This window comes from Crinia signifera, chromosome 2 (assembly GCF_055691185.1).
Source record: "Crinia signifera chromosome 2, ASM5569118v1, whole genome shotgun sequence".
Taxonomy (NCBI): Eukaryota; Metazoa; Chordata; class Amphibia; order Anura; family Myobatrachidae; genus Crinia; species Crinia signifera.
This window is the reverse complement of record NC_139218.1, coordinates 372,169,628-372,186,362: the sequence shown is the minus strand read 5'-3', so window position 1 is coordinate 372,186,362 and position 16,735 is coordinate 372,169,628. Positions and strand designations below refer to the sequence as shown.

Sequence of the window (16,735 nt, the reverse complement as noted above, 5' to 3'; positions counted from 1 at the left end):
ATGCGGCTGCTATGGCGCCCTTGATGTTTGTAGGACCCGCCGTTCCCCTGCACCAAATCATGCTGCTGCCAGTGCCTCACCAACCACTGACCTCACCGCACGACACTGGTTGTTTTCAGGAATTTTGAAGTAAAACGGAACTAGTTGTGTCACATTTTTAGATCACATCCACTCTAAGTAAAGAAACCTTATGTGAGTCATACTTATATGAGACATACAAGGACTATATAAGGCAAGCCTCAATGAATGGGATTATCTTACAACCTTGGACACTCCACCAGCAGAAGGATGAACGGTCTTGTTGTCCTGCTGCTGTCCTGCGCTGCGCTCTCTGCTGCCTTCCGGGCCTCACAGCAGGGTGACCAAGAGGGCAACTATGGAGAAATGGCAGAGGTAACAATGCGCATCTATAGAGAACCAATATAGTAACATTGTAACTGGATTTTTTTTCTATATTATTATACTTGAACTAAATTTACTGTGTGTATACATGAACTAAAATAATAATTTGCATTGAGATTAAATGCATTTTACAATTTGCGTAACAGATGCCGTACAATAAATGCATATATGCTGGGATGAATAGTAGGGGTATGTGCAGCTGGCATTACAGGATCTAATGATATCCCAATAATGAGGAAAAGAGGATCTGCAAACATTTATATAATTTTCTGCTGTTGTTTCGGCCCATTGGCAGTGAGGGATCACTGTATTGCGGAGGGTTGCGGCATCTGTGCAGCAATTTAATTGGTTTGACAGTTGCAAAACCTATAACTTTCAGAAATACCACTCTAATATATGCTTATATCTTCCACCATAATGTAGCAGAGGTTACATTTCAATTTTTTTTTTATTAAATGCATTGTTGAGTGTACGATGCAGTCATAAAGCCCCATTTGTGTAAGGATGCACGTAAGGTAGTTACAGTATTGTTTTGTCACAGGACAGTTACAGATATTATTCATACTTACCTGTTTCTCCTTAAATATCCAGAATACATAGATGTTCTCCTGGAATTTCCAGGAATTCTCCTGGAATCCTGGGAGATTGGAGCCCCATCTCGTTTCCCTCTACTTCCCCAGGGAAGTGGCGCCGATAATGTGTTTCCATCTAGATTTGAGTGACTCCCGAGTACAGTCTTAGAAAAGTACAATAAATAAATTGATATTATTAGATGATTTTAATTATTGTATTGAATTCTTTAGAACAATTTTTTTTTTTTATTCCAATTAAGTATTTATGTATGAAATTAGATATAGGGACAAAAAAGTTCTATTAAGGGCTAACTATGCTTAGTAAGTAAAGAGAAAAAAATGGGGATCCTTCAAAGTATGAGATATATTTGGAAATTACATTTGTCAAGGAGCAGTAATGACATATTCAGAGATATATGAATATAAACTATTTATTTACTGTACTATTATTTATTATTTTTAAAGGGTTTATTAATTTAACCTTTTTAAAATGTACTAAATTACCACAATGAAGAATATAGGTGTCCATGATGACAGTAAAACATGTGTATAGTAAAATAAACAACTAAAAATATACATTATATTCAGCAGGAATGATCAATACCACACCAACATGATTTAGTGCAGTATATTTACATGAAAAAATAAAGCACATAATTATGCCTATTTTCCATGCTCAATGGTTCTCATTAAACAAATATATATATATATATATATATCTTTTTTTTTTCCTTCTCAGAAATCCCTAAAGCGGTTTTACAATCTGAAAACCGGGGGTCCAGTTGGCAGAAAGGTCAGCAATCCTTACGTGGAAAAGCTTAAAAAAATGCAGAAGTTTTTTGGACTGAAGGTAACAGGGACACTGGTGCCCAAGACCGTGGAAGTGATGCAGAAGCCCCGCTGTGGCGTGAATGATATTGGGGAGTATTCTACAGTGCCAAAAAGTGCTGCCTGGCCCAAAAAAAATCTCACCTACAGGTACACAACTTACTGATACACACAGTTAGGCCAACACTTTGCTTCCTGGCAAGTAATAATAATAATAATAATAATAATAATAATACAGGTTGAGTATCCCGTATCCAAAATGCTCGGGACCAGGAGAATTTTGGATAACGGATTATTCCGTATTTTGGAATATTTTAATATTTCAATGATGTATTTTGAAGTATCTTGCATTTATGCTGTATAAACACATAAAATAAACACAAATATATTTTATTACCACATAAAATACACACAAATATATTTTATTTGTTCAAAAAACAAGGTTTCAAAACATGAAACAAAATTTGTGTACTATCTCAGATATTGAATTTGAATGCCAAGCAATCATTTTCTTGTACATATATAGTGCCAGTTACATATCTTGTCCTCAGTAGTGCTGTTACATATGTCCCCAGTGAGTTTTTAGCTAAACAAAATTTTTTTTCCACTTTCTGGAAAGTATGGTTTTCGGAATAATTCAGATAACGGATATTCGGATACGGGATACTCAACCTGTAATATATATAATTACTAAAAGATGATTTTTTTTCTGACACTCCCTTTTTCTCCCTCATAATTAACCAAAATTGATAAATGAGGTACAATTTGAAAGATTATGTTCTCCCCTTCTGACAGAATTGATCATTTTCAATTGCAAATTGTATAGTTTGTTTACAAATCAAAGTTAAAAAATTTAAAATATCCTGTTTACCCACTCAACTTTTCCGCTGCACTCTATCCAATCAGTGTATGAAAAACATGGGGATTCCACACACTGATAAGACTAGCAGGATTGCTATGTTACCACCATTGCAGCCGCCAGACTGCTGTGCAGTCTTGGTCCACGCCACCTGACATCTAAAACAGAGTCCGTTCATCTACTTCACCCTTCATACTTAATCATAAATGAGGTACAATTTAAAAGATTACATTCTAACTTTCTGACAAATTGTTAATTTACAGTTGCTCATTGTACCGTTTGTTTACAAACTATGTTAATTTTGTTGTTGGGGTACCACATACAGCCCCGCTGGAATTAGGCATGTCCCCATGCATTGCATAACATGAGGAAACAATATAACCATAATAACATTCAAAAACAGTTTAAGATTTCACAATCTTTAGCATAACTTACTCAAGAACCGGCTGCCCATGCCACATCCCTGATTACAAAGCTGCGTCTCGGGACTAAAGCTGGGTACACATATATACAATTGCCGGGCCGTTCTTCCGAATGCTTTTGCCGCTGGACCTTATATAATAAGTGTCCCCCGGCTGTGGCATTACCCTGCTGGCTGGTTTGGCCTGGGGCTGGTTCTTAAAATACGGGGGACCCCCAGTCATTTTGTCCCCCGTATTTTGGTAACCAGCCCCGGACCTGGAGCCTGGGGCTGGTTTTTAAAAAATCAGCGAAGCCCTATTTGTCGGGTTTCCTGATTTTTTAATACCAGCCCTGGCTCTTTCAGTCTGGTGCTGGTTACGGCTGTGGGGGGGACCCCACGCCGTTTTTTTTTAATAGGTAAAAGGGTGACTAAAATGTTTGCTATAATTATGCCCTAACCCAGCCCATTATGATAATTTTGGTCACATGTGACTTGTCAATAGCCCAAATCGAGACAGTGTGTACGGTGGTACAATCTTTTTATTGCGACTGTTTGGACGGGAGTACATCGGACGTCGCAAGTAAAATTGTACAGGTGTGTACACGCGTGATCGGCTGTTGTTTGTGGACGGTCCGACGGGAGTACGGTCGGCCGAACGGTTGCAAGAAACAGAGATTGTATAGATGTGTACCCAGCTTAAGATACATACAAAGGCAGCGGTAAGACAGGCTACATACTTTCCGGACCTCAGGTGCAGCCAGCAGTGGGGATCGCAGTAGAGGACTCTATGCACAGGCCCTGATTTCTCCTTCCCTGTCTCTGCAGACAGGTTCCCCAGAGACCCAGACCCCTCTTCTATAATAAGAGGGGAAGGGCTCCTCCTTAGGTATGCCTAAAATGTAAAGAAAAAGAAATAAAAACTAGTAAGTGGCCCGTGCGAAAATAACAATCCCTTTTTCTCTCTTCATACTTAACCAAAATCGATAAATGAGGTACCAATTTACAGATTAAGTTCTCTGCTGAATGCCTCAGAATCTCGCCATGTGTAGACCTCTTACGATGATTGGTTTTGCTCGGCTACTCCTAGTGGCTACAAATTAACTGGTTCTTCTTTCACCCTACTACAAACCACCAACCTCACTATAAAATTATTTGTATTTTAGGCGCATGTGAACTTTTCGCAGGGGCCACCAAATTATTATTATTATTATTCAGTATTTAGGGTTTTATGTATCAAGCCTTTTAGAAATATAGAGTTTCCCGAAGCACCCAATCAGCTTCTGTCATTTTACAGACTGCACTAGATAAATGACATTTAGAAGCTGATTGGTTGAAACTACTCTCTAGCTATTAATTATGTATGCAAATGTTAGCTAGCACAGGAACATGTAAATTGTATAAGGAATAATATAATCCCAACTAAAACTAAAGCTATAAGGAATTCCTTTGTATGTCGATGACCACTATATGATCAATGAACTTTTCAGTGAATTCAATTTACAGTATATCTTTATCACTAAAAGTATGACATGTTCTATCTTAGTAATTACCATTACATATAAACTGCAATTCATTTTATAAACTTATCTTTGAATTTATGTTACTCAAATAGTTATCTCTTCCTACCAGAATTGTGAACTTCACCCCTGACATGGCGCAGGCAGATGTGGAGTACTCCATCCAGAGGGCTTTCAAAATCTGGAGCGATGTGACCACGCTGACCTTCACCAGGGTCTACCAAGGAGATTGTGATATTGAAATCAAATTTGTAACTGGAGGTAAGATCTAATATGAGTATCTATCAATGTTATCGCTACTTAGTATTGTCTCCGATACTAGCGTTTCTCTTCTTATAGATCACAACGACAACTCTCCATTTGATGGACCTAATGGCCTTTTAGCTCATGCCTTCCAGCCTGGTAGTGAGATTGGTGGAGATGTTCATTTCGATGATGATGAGACGTTCACAAAAACCACCCAACGTAAGTCCTAGATGTAACAATAAAGCTATTTGGAATGGCCTCAAAATCATTTCAAGCATTGCCAATGGTTATTTCCTTATTAGCCTGTAAACATTTTTTGGATACATTTGAAAAGAGGAGGCCTCCAACTAGCTGCTGGTGTGGTTCCCATATTTGTATTCTTTTGGGCTGCAACCCCACCTCTGCAGCCACCACTAGTTATTACCCTAATTGCAGTTTTAAATTTGTAATGTAAATCCTCTTTACATACTTACTTACTGAAGAAATCCAGGGACGTTTTTTTTCAGAAAAATATATTCATATGCACACCAACGTTTCGGAGCAGCAACGCTCCTTTTTCAAGGTGAAAATAGTGTAAAAACCAGTAACAAAAGTGAACATACCTTCTATACAGTGAAGAAATCCTCTCTCCCTTATCCCTGCCATTCGAACTGGCCGGGACACTGCTGCCGAAAAACTGGAAGTTGTGTATACCGGAAGTGATGCAAGCCGGAATTTACTGTTGAGCGCTCTTGGAGCGCAAGCTTGTTGGTGACCATGGCAACTGGTGTCACCGCTCAGTGCAGACTGGTCCCGGCCGTGCTACCGGTTTACTATAGAAGAGAGTGGAGAGAGTTTACATAGGTGCTGTGCATAACAACTAGCAATATTGTTAAACAAACATGTGTCAAGTTGAACAAAAAGAGTCATTGTGTGTAGCTCTATTTTTTGGAAAATATTAAGAGACTGTCAATGAGTTTGCCTCCTACTATACATTATTGTAACACAAATCCTACTATACATTACTGTAACACAAATCCTACTATACATTACCATAACACAAATCCATGCATTACTTATGTTACTTTTCCTTTGCAGAGTACAATTTGTTTCTGGTGGCTGCCCATGAATTCGGACATTCCCTCGGTCTGTACCATTCCATGGATTTTGGCGCCTTAATGAATTCCCATTACCAAATCACTGATATCAACAGTTTCCGACTTCCCCAAGATGATATAAATGCCATACAGTCTCTATATGGTAAGAACATCACTTAATATGTTACTGCATGCTAGAACAGGGTGGAGGGTAGGGGGCTACGCGGTAACATGGAATAATTACACTACTTGCCTTCACTTCTCCTCTGCTGCTACACTGATGAGCAATATTCCTGCAGTTATAATTAATAGCCAGTATATAACTTTCTTTGTAGGAAAAACAGACAATGCCGTACAACCAACAGGACCTATCACTCCCACTAAGTGTGACCCCAACATTGTCTTTGATGCTGTGACCACCCTTCGCGGAGAACTGTTTTTCTTTGTAAACAGGTAAATGCATAGTTGCCTACCCTCCTGCATTCTGCAGGAGACTCCCTGACATAACAGCAATCTCCCTCTCTCCCTGATTTGTCTAGCAATCTCCCTCATGTCACCTAGCCCACATTACACTGTTACATCATAGTTACCTCCCCTCCTGCATTCTGCAGGAGACTCCCTGAAATAAAAGCAATCTCCCTCTCTCCCTGATTAGTCTAGCAATCTTCCTCATGTCTAGGGTTGCCACCTCACACATAATACATTCCTGGAGACCCCCCTCACCACCCTAATGCGCGCGCTGCAGGCTCCTGGGTAAGTGGACTTGGCCTCGCAAAAAGTAGGCGTGTCTTAATATTAAAATGTGGGCGTGGTCTCTGTAATATAGACATGTATTCATGTGCCTAATATTACATTTATTATATTCATGCATGTCATCATGATGAGACATGTATGAATATAATAAATGTAATAATAGGCACATAAATACAATTAACATTTTTACTGTGTACACAGACAGGTGGTGGTTACCTGAGAGTGTGACTGTGACCGGTCCGGCTGTGCCTCCTGCTCGTTCCTGTGTGTCACCCACGCGGCCACGCCTCCCCGCCCCACCCGTCATGCTTTTCTGCCGACTTCAAGTTCTAGCCATAATAAAAAGACAGACATGAGATGCACGCACGTGACGTCATGCGCGCGCACCCCATCCCGACCCGGACCCCGGCAGCAGTGCACCAGCTTAGCCTTGATGTCACGCACGCGCACCCCATCCGGACCCGAGCAGCAGTGCACCAGGTCCCGCTCAGGCTGCAATCTGCACAGCGGCAGCCACATGCAGCGGGAGAGGGAGTGAGGCTGTCCAGGAAGCTTTTCCAGTCACCCGGATTCCGGGAGAATCCCGGAATCCGAGTGACAGGAAAAGCCTCCTGGAGGGTTGCCACCAAAAATGGGAGAATCCCGGAAATCCAGGAGAGGTGGCAACCCTACTCATGTCACCTAGCCCATATTACACTGTTATATAATAGTTACCTCCCCTCCTGCATTCTGCTGGAGACTCCCTGAAATAGCAGCAATCTCCCTCTCTCCCTCATTAGTCTAGCAATCTCCCTCATTTCACCTAGCCCACATTACATTGTTACATCGTAGTTACCTCCCCTCCTGCATTCTGCTGAAGACTCCTGAAATAGCAGCAATCTCCCTCTCTCCCTCATTGGTCTAGCAATCTCCCTCATTTCACCTAGCCCACATTACACTGTTACATTTTTTGGGGAAAAGGAATGATAGATACTGTAGATACAGTTACATTGGGGCAGATGTATTAAGCCTGGTGAAGAGATAAACTGGAGATAAAGTGGAAGGAGATAACGCACCAGCCAATCAGATCCCAACTGTCATATTTCAAACACAGCTGATTGGCTGGTGCGTTAACTCTTCGAAGTTATCTCCACTTTATCTCCAGTTTATCTCTTCTCCAGGCTTAATACATCTGCCCCATTGAATCATCAGCACCATTTACCAGCATTTTACAAAGAATAGTATCTCTTACTAACTTCTGTGGGGCTCATCTACATTTGGATATAAGTCATTTTACAAGATTCCTCTCAGATGTAGCAGTGCACACACTAACGCTTCTAGGTGCCACATTCACAATCTTTCTTCACAATCTCCCCATATATGGAAGTAGACAAAATTCTGCTACCAACTATAATCTCCTAGCTATCATTTATCAAGTACATAAAGTTTGATGAAAGCTAGAAGACGATCCGGTGCTATGGTTCCCTTCTCCATCTGTTATCTTTGATAAATAACCCCTTAAATACTGTATAGTGTAGTCTTGCCCATTGGATCTTCTCAGTGTTTAACATTATGCTTCAACATTCACTCAACCTGAAGGAGCAATGGCCCTTATTCAGATCTGATCGCAGTATAAATTTTTTTTTTTCAAAATGGGTAAAACCATGTGCACTGCAGGTGGGGCAGATATAACATGTGCAGAGAGAGTTAGATTTGGATGAGTTATTTTGTTTCTGTGCAGGGTAAATACTGGCTGCATTATTTTTACACTGCAATTTAGATTTCAGTTTCAACACTACCCACCCGATTTTATAGTAACTCACATGTTACATTTGCCCCCCTTGCAGTGCACATGGTTTTGCCCATTTTGAGAACAAATTTGTACTGTGATCAGATCTGATCTGAATAAAGGCCAATGTTCCAGGCAGCAGTTGCGGTCTGGTCACATTCTGTCCAGGTGGAAAGCAAGAGCAGGCCAATGACCAGGGGCATAACAGGCTCACTTGGAGGGCAGTCTCTAGAAGGGGAGGAAGGACTAGAAATACCCCGTTATCTCAACTGGGTGATTCTTTATACATTCCTGCATAGTATCGGGAAGAAAAAACGGTACTTGTTTCCTAGCACGGCCACAATCGCGGGCATCGGGTGTAATTTTTAGTGGTCTGCGACGCGACCGACGCAATGCCCCCGATTTTCCCATTGAAATGCATTGAAAAAAGTCAAAATCGCGTCGGTCGCGTCGCATGCGGCTAAAAAAGGCTTAAATGGTCCAGACGCGATGTTCCCGATTTCCCATAGGAAACAATGTTAAATGCCTCAATTTACTCGCGATGCCCCCGATTTCCCATAGGAAACAATGTTAAATGCCTCAATTTCACCAAATCCTCATAGGGAACAATGGTAAATGGGCCAGAAACCCCCAAAAACACCCCTGAACAGTGAAATGTCCCCCCAAAAGTAGTTTACGCCACCCCACGATGAACGCGAACCCGAAGGGGGCGGCGGTACGCGTCCTCCGACCTTTTCATACCCCCACTATCCACGTCGGCGTGGAGTTGAGAATAGAATAGTGTGGCGAGCGCAGCGAGCCACCGAGCCCGAAGCGTGGCGAGCGGACGCGGATACCTTCACAGGTAAACGCGTCCCTTTGCGGGCTTCACACGTATCCGCGTCCCCTCGCGGGGCTCGCTGCGCTCGCCACGCTTCGGGCTCGGTGGCTCGCTGCGCTCGCCACACTATTCTATTCTCAACTCCACGCCAACGTGGATAGTGGGGGTATGAAAAGGTCGGAGGACGCGTACCGCCGCCGCTCGCCACGCTTCGGGTTCGCGTTGATCGTGGGGTGGCATAAACTACTTTTGGGGGGACATTTCACTGTTCAGGGGTGTTTTGGGGGGTTTCTGGCCCATTTACCATTGTTCCCTATGATGATTTGGGTAAATTGAGCCATTTAGCATTGTTTCCTATGGGAAATCGGGGGCATCGCGGGTAAATTGAGGCATTTAACATTGTTCCCTATGGGGAAATCGCGGGCATCGCGTCGGTACCATCGCCCCCGATTTTTCCTCACGATGCCCACGATCATGATCGTTGTGGCCGTGCTAGGAAACAAGTACCGAAAAAAACACATATTGTGGGGGTAGAGGACTGGGTGTTTTAGCCGATTATATATACAAATGGGATTCAGATACTAGGTGCTCTCCCTATGGGCATAGATCAGATCTGAAGATATAGAATATGGGGGTGCCGAGTGTCAAGAAAAATGGAGAATACTTCCCTTAGTGTCGAGACAGTATCTCCTTCTGTCCATGTCCTTCTTTATTTCTTTCTTTTTATCTTTTTCACCTCTTTTTTGTATTTATTTCTCCAAAATAATTTTGGATATCAAAAAACTCACTATAGGGAGTGCTTAAACACATATATCTGGGTATCTTTCTACTAGGTGACACGCACCCGTACTCACGATGTTATTGGTGGTATAACGCTCATAAAGGTTTCTTTGAATTCTTCAAGTAAACTTCTTATTTGTACACACAACCACACAATAGAATAAAAACTTCTATATAAAAAATGGGACTGTTCTGAACAGCAAACCTAAATCTGATGGTGATAATGTGCTATCAACACCACCAAATGGTATTCCGGACCCAAATGGCAGTGGACCAGTTCATACACACTCACCTGATCTTGGTTGCAGTCTTCCAGTCTATGCACACTCAAATCCAAGTCAACATGTTTCGAGACAGCATGTCTCTTCATCAGGGCTTGCAGATTAACCCATCAGGAATATCCAAGGTGTTCAGTCCACCCTGCTTACACTGACAAACTATCCTGCGGATCAAGGCAGAGACTGTAAATAACCCTAAAGCCTCATCTTCTTAGAGGACAAGTATGGCTAGCACTATACATATGATCTTGAATCCCTACAGAAAATCTTCTTCATTAGGCAGAAGTTGACCCAAGAGACTAAACATACAGATGGAGCGCCTCTCAGCCAGCGCCGGGGCTCGCCAGAATGCCCCCGCTGGTGAGCTGGCCCTCCATCTGACTGGGACGCGCGAGTGTCTCCCAATTTCCGGGCGGCAGGGGACACGAACCCTGCCTGTCACCGCTTCAGGGAGACAGGCAGAGTTAGGAAGGGGGTGCGGGGAGGTGGAGGCAATAGTCAGGAACCGGTGGGAACAGGCGTGGAGCTCCGATGGAAGGGGACGCTCGTGCGTCTTGCGCACGCACGTCCCCTTTCGGCGGCTGGTGGAGGCTGGCGGTTGGTGATCCGATCGCCAGACCCCTACTAGCAGAGAGCGTCTCCATCTGTAATATAACGTCAAGCAAAGTGATCCTCTATTAGGAGCAAGACAATAATCACTGTAGAAAGGATGAACTGAGGCCTGACGTTTATGTGTGTGATTACTAACCAAACCGTATTTATAGGTTTATATGGCGCAAGCATCCTCAAATAGATGAAGCGGAACTTCTGTTCATCCAGACACTGTGGGAATCTTTACCAAATGACATTGATGCTGCCTACGAAAATCCACTGACCGGGGAGATTCTAGTATTTAAAGGTACGAGACAGGTTTTCCTTCATCTCCAGTGGGTGCAACAATATACATGGTTTAGGTGGACTTACATGTACTTGTGTTGTGTTGGCATGTCTTCTATTATTGTGGCAGTAAAAGGAAAGTAGAGTCTGTTTTGTATGACTATTTTTCTACCAGACTCCTAATGTTTTTATTTTGCATTCAGGGGCCAAATATTGGATTCTTGATGGCTTAGAGGTGACACACGGGGCCCGAAGCATCACCAAGCTGGGATTTCCCCAAAATGTGAAAAGAATTGATGCAGCTGTCCATATAGAGCACCTGGGGAAAACCTACTTTTTTGTGAAGAATAAGTATTATAGGTAAGTGTGACACCCATAGGGGTTCTAGTGTAATGGTTAGCATTACTGAGGACATGGGTTCCAACCACAGCCCTAACTGTGTAGAGTTTGTATTTTCTCCCTGCAGGTTTCCCCTGTGGACTCCAGTTTCAAACCATAATTTAATTTTTTTTTTGTAGGTTAATTGGTAGGTTCATTGCACAGTTGCCCATCTGACCCTCTCCTTCAGGGAGAAAATGCTCTGCTCCTGGGCTTCCCTGGTAATGTAGGATTGCCATCACCTGTGCTGAAACACCTTTCTTATCAATTACCTAGCTCCCCACAGGTGATGGCAATCCTACATTACCAGGGAAGTCCAGGAACAGAGCATTTTCTCCCTCATGGAGAGGGTCATGTAGGCCAGTGTCTCTCAACCTCGGTCCTCAGGGACCCCCAACAGTGCATATTTACCAGGTCTCCACACAGAATCACAGGTGAAATAATTAGCTCCACTTGTGATCTTTTAAAATGTGCCAGAAGCAGAGCATTGTGTCCCTCATGGAGAGGGTCATGTTCTGAGGTATGGGCACCTGTGTATCACAGATGACCTGGTGACCTGGAAAACATGCACCCTGAGGACCGAGGTTCAGAACCACTGTAGGCAACCATGGTTAATTGGTCACTGACAACATGTGCATGGGCAGACTGGATGGGACAAGTGATTTCTATCTGCCGTCAAATTGTACATTTCGTACTTCAGCCAATAAACCAAGCAGGTTTTTAACCTTCAAACAACATAACGCACAGCCCTTTACATGCCCTCCAGTAACAATTACCAAATATATTGCTTTAAATCTTGTTTCATTCTGCAGGGCCGAAACTAGGGTTTCCGGCGCCCGGGGCAAGGCAATCATTTGCGCGCCCCCCCCCCCCTTGACTGGGGGGGGGGGGGGCAAATGACTGCTTTGCCCCTGGCCCCGGAGGCTAAGCGAATCCTGCGCCCACATACCTCTGTTGTGCAGCGGGGTCCGGGGACTGCGGAGTAGTCCATAATACGGGATATACAGGGGGTCGGTGCTGTGTCTGCCACAGTTTCTCCTGTGTATAGCTCAATCACCTGATGTGCACAGCGCCGGCTCTGGGACATCCCCACAACACGCCGACGTACCTCAGGGAGCCGGCTAGTGAGCGGCGTGTGCGTGCGGGATCCCCCGCCCTGAGAGAGCAGCAGTTGGTATGTTCCGGGCTCGGGCTGCACGCGGGGAAGCTCCAACAGCGAGGTCTCCGGGTTTTCATCACCTGCTCCGTCTTCCTCCCAGTGTCCGTTTCCTGTGCAGCTCCCCGTCAGCAGGGGAAGGCTGAGATCACTCCCGCCGCCAACACAAAGGGAACGTTACTCCCATCGTCCCCGGATCCCCGTTGCCTGGCCCGACAGCGCCCCGACCATGTAGCGCCCGGTGCGCGTGACCCCCCAGCCACCCCCTAGTTACGGCCCTGCATTCTGTGCCTATCACTTGCCTTTCACAGTCACTAATAATATATTGTAAAACCATACCTCCCAACATAACCCTCTCCAGGAGGGACACAATGCTCTGCTTCTGGACTTTCCTCTTAACGTATGATTGTCATCACCTGATTTCAACAGGTTTACTTATAAGAAAGGTGATGGTCATACATTATCAGGGAAGTCCAGAAGCAGAGCATTGTGTCCCTCATGGAGAGGGTCATGTTCTGAGGTATGGGAAAGCATAGTTACAGGGAGTAGAATACAGGTAATCACAGCATAAACAGACTCTTGCAAAGCTCCAATGGTCCCTACCAAAACACACACCCCAGCCTACAGTATAGCTAATCCGCCATCAGGAACATTTGCACTTTGCCCTGGAAACACTTATATCAGGAGATCACAGGTGCTGCTAATTAATTACACACCTGGCTTCTTCTACTGCTCCAAAACCTGGTCTGGATCCTCCACTTTACTCTCATGTGGAGATATGTGCTGTCATATATTTATTATTTATTAACAGTTTCTTATATAACGCACACATATTCTGCAGCGCTGTACAGAGAATAGTTGAACATTCACATCAGTCCCTGCCCCAGTGGAGCTTACAATCTATATTCCCTACCACATGTACACACACACACACACAGACATTCTAGGGTTCATTTTGTTGGGAGCCAATTAGCCTACCTATATATATTTGGATTGTAGGAGGAAACAGGAGTACCCGGAGGAAACCCACGCAAGCACGGGGAGAATATACAAACTCCGCACAGTTAGAGCCATGGTGGGTATTGAACCCATGACATCAGTGCTGTGAGGCAGTAATGCTAGCCATTACACCATCCATACTGCCCTACAGTATGTATATATATATACATATATATATATATATATATATATATATATATATATATATATATATATATAGAAGGAGCAGAAGAATCGGCACTCTTGCTTACAATAAACAGATACCCCGGGTGCCTTCACTGATGTAGAACAGGTAGGTAGTAATGAGCGTCACTCCAGAGGGCTTTGTTGAGAAGTATAAGTATAATATATACTTCTCAACAAAGCCCTCTGGAGTGACGCTCATTACTACCTACATATATATATATATATATATATATATAAATATATGTATGCACACACGCACAGTACACACATACAGTACATGCTAAAGAATCAATAGAACACACCAAATTGACAGTAGCAAAAAGTGTGCAACTACATAATATAAAAGCATAAATGAAAAACCCAGAAAGAAGCTAGAATAATTAATCAGTATTCTGTCCGTAAAGGTGACACGAAAGGCATTTCTTAATGAAAGTAATCCTTATTGTGGGGAATGAACACATATCACGTGTATTCACATTAATTAACTACAGTACAACTATTAGGTATATTTCTTATTGTAACCTATGGCTTCCCCATTCCAAAAAAAAGAGTGTGACCTTGCCAGTGCCACACACTGTAATACTCATTAGACAATATGCCACACACCATAATGTCCATTACACATTAAACCACATACCGTAATGTCCATTACACAATATACCACACTGTAATGTCCATAACATATTATGCCACACACTGAAATGCCCATAACACATTATGCTACACACTGTAATGCCAATAACACATTATGCTACACACTTTAATGCCCATAACACATTATGCCACACTGTAATGCCCAATGCACTTTATACCACACACCTTAATGCCAATTACAGAATTATCATATACAGTTACAAGAGATAACTTTAAACATTATTACACTCGATAACACATAAAAAAAGCATCAGCGACGCCATTTAATAGAGAATCAGTGACCCCATATAATTGTAGCTTCCAGTGCCGCTTTTGAAAATACCCTAATCCCTTAACACTGCCTGTGTGCTCAACCGCCTGGCGGCCTCATCTCTTTAGGGCCATAGTCCGCCGCGGGCCCAAGTAATGGCCATGCCAGCCCAGGCTACAGGGGCCGGTATCTGCTATTTAAACAGACAGCAGCACCTGCGACTGCTGGTCGGACCCGGCGCTTCCCGCAGACTCTGTCAGTGCTGCTCCCACAAGCCATTGCGGGGTCTGCGGACCCATTGCTACTCCACTGAACACATGAACAAATAGGCAGACTATCTGACAGCACTGATTATACGATGATGGACAGGCTGCCATCTACAGTACACCTACAATAAACCACAACGTGTCATACCCTTATTGTCGTCTGTAGTGTAATTAATATTGATATTATCTTCATTCTCAGTTATGATGAAGACAAGCAAACAATGGATAACGGATTTCCAAAGTCTATTGCCAAAGGGTTTCCGGGAATGAGTCCAAAGATTGAGGCAGCGGTTTATTACAGAGGTAAATCTAACCACCAGCAGGACTGATGCCAGGTTATGGCTGGGCAAACACAATTACTCAAAAAGTTACTGTCATTTATATAATACTGTGCAAACACACAGTAGGTTTATATCAGGGGCGTGCAGTCAGGGGAGGCAGTGCTTCCCCTGTAAGTTTGTTTAAAATAATACAAAGAATAAAGTATACCAATGATGTCACATAAGTATTTTCTTTATATTATTTTAGTTATTTTTCCCATTTAAATTAGTTTGGGAGGCACCGATGTGTGCCTCCCAAACATGTGTAAGGGAATGAAGTGCCGGGAGGGCTGGGCTAAGATGTGGGCTAAAAAAGTCCATTAAAAAATGGCAAAAGCAGCACTTCTAAAAGTGCTTCTTTGACAGGGGCTTCTATGATTGGACAGCAGATCCAGCTGCTGTCCAATCACAGCAGTCCCTGTAAATTAAGTTTCTAGAAGTGCAGATTTTTTCAGTTTCTCCCCTCTCCCATTTTGCTGCCCCTGGTGAGTATTTATTTATTTCCCACTGGGGTGTGGAGGGGTGTCGGTGGTGGTGGTGGTGGGGGGGGAGGGGGGGTGGCAATGGGCAGTGGCATGGTGGAGCCCAGGAGCAGGACAAAGGATTCCGACGTGAGAGATTGGCTGCCGAGGCAGAAGTGGGAGATGCCTCCCACGGCGCCATCCGCACGTGACTGGATTATATTCATATTGACTTTAACAGATTATAACTCAATACAAATTAATGGAAAACCTAATAAATTAGCAATGTAAAATATTTTGGCTGTATACTGCCACCAGATGGCCACAAGAAGTACTACAGATGTTTCACATTTTTTCTTTCACCACATTGGGGTTGTTTATGTATACCTTATAGGGTTTTCACTTTAATTTACCTGCATAACAGGTCTGTTTGTATCATATTTATTCTAATATCACTATACCAAGATTATATATATATGCATTAATATATACATACTTAGGTGTGTGCAGCACATTTTATGAGGGGAAGCTCCGTTGAAGGGGTGTGTCTAGCACCACCCTATGGGCATTTCTAATACCGCCCATTGGGTGTGTCTCATTATATAAAGATATGTTGAACATTCCATAATATGCAATTTTATTAATCCCAATATCTCTATTTTTTTTCCCAGGTGCACTTTACTTCTTTCAAGGAACAACACAATATGAATACAGCATCGAGTCAAAGAGAATCCGAAGAGTTCTTAACATCAACAGCTGGCTGGGGTGTTAGAGGCCCAAAAACTGTAACTGAGTCAATGGGGGGGGGGGGTATTAAATCCCGGGTCACGACTGTCGGTACGTCCCGACAGCCGTGACCCTGGCCCGTTTTCATATCGGCAGACGAG

The 16,735-nt window shown here is 43.2% G+C and overlaps 1 protein-coding gene across 1 annotated transcript; it reads left to right on the top strand.

The window, feature by feature from the left end:
* The first annotated feature begins 288 nt into the window (after positions 1–288).
* Positions 289–16,642, top strand: LOC146058074 (matrix metalloproteinase-18-like). Its single transcript, XM_083170053.1, has 10 exons — positions 289–393; positions 1,714–1,952; positions 4,694–4,842; positions 4,921–5,046; positions 5,905–6,066; positions 6,239–6,356; positions 11,067–11,200; positions 11,382–11,538; positions 15,267–15,370; positions 16,520–16,642. Exons 1-10 carry the CDS (start codon positions 289–291, stop codon positions 16,618–16,620), a joined length of 1,395 nt encoding a protein of 464 aa, XP_083026179.1. The 3' UTR covers positions 16,621–16,642.
* Positions 16,643–16,735: the final 93 nt, after the last annotated feature.

Excerpts from the sequence above, each read along its gene's own strand:
- LOC146058074 (XM_083170053.1), top strand. The coding sequence starts at position 289 with ATGAACGGTCTTGTTGTCCTGCTGCTGTCCTGCGCTGCGCTCTCTGCT. Across the intron at positions 394-1,713 it reads ACTATGGAGAAATGGCAGAG|AAATCCCTAAAGCGGTTTTA; the intron begins GTAACAATGCGC and ends TTTCCTTCTCAG. Across the intron at positions 11,201-11,381 it reads GGAGATTCTAGTATTTAAAG|GGGCCAAATATTGGATTCTT; the intron begins GTACGAGACAGG and ends TTTTGCATTCAG.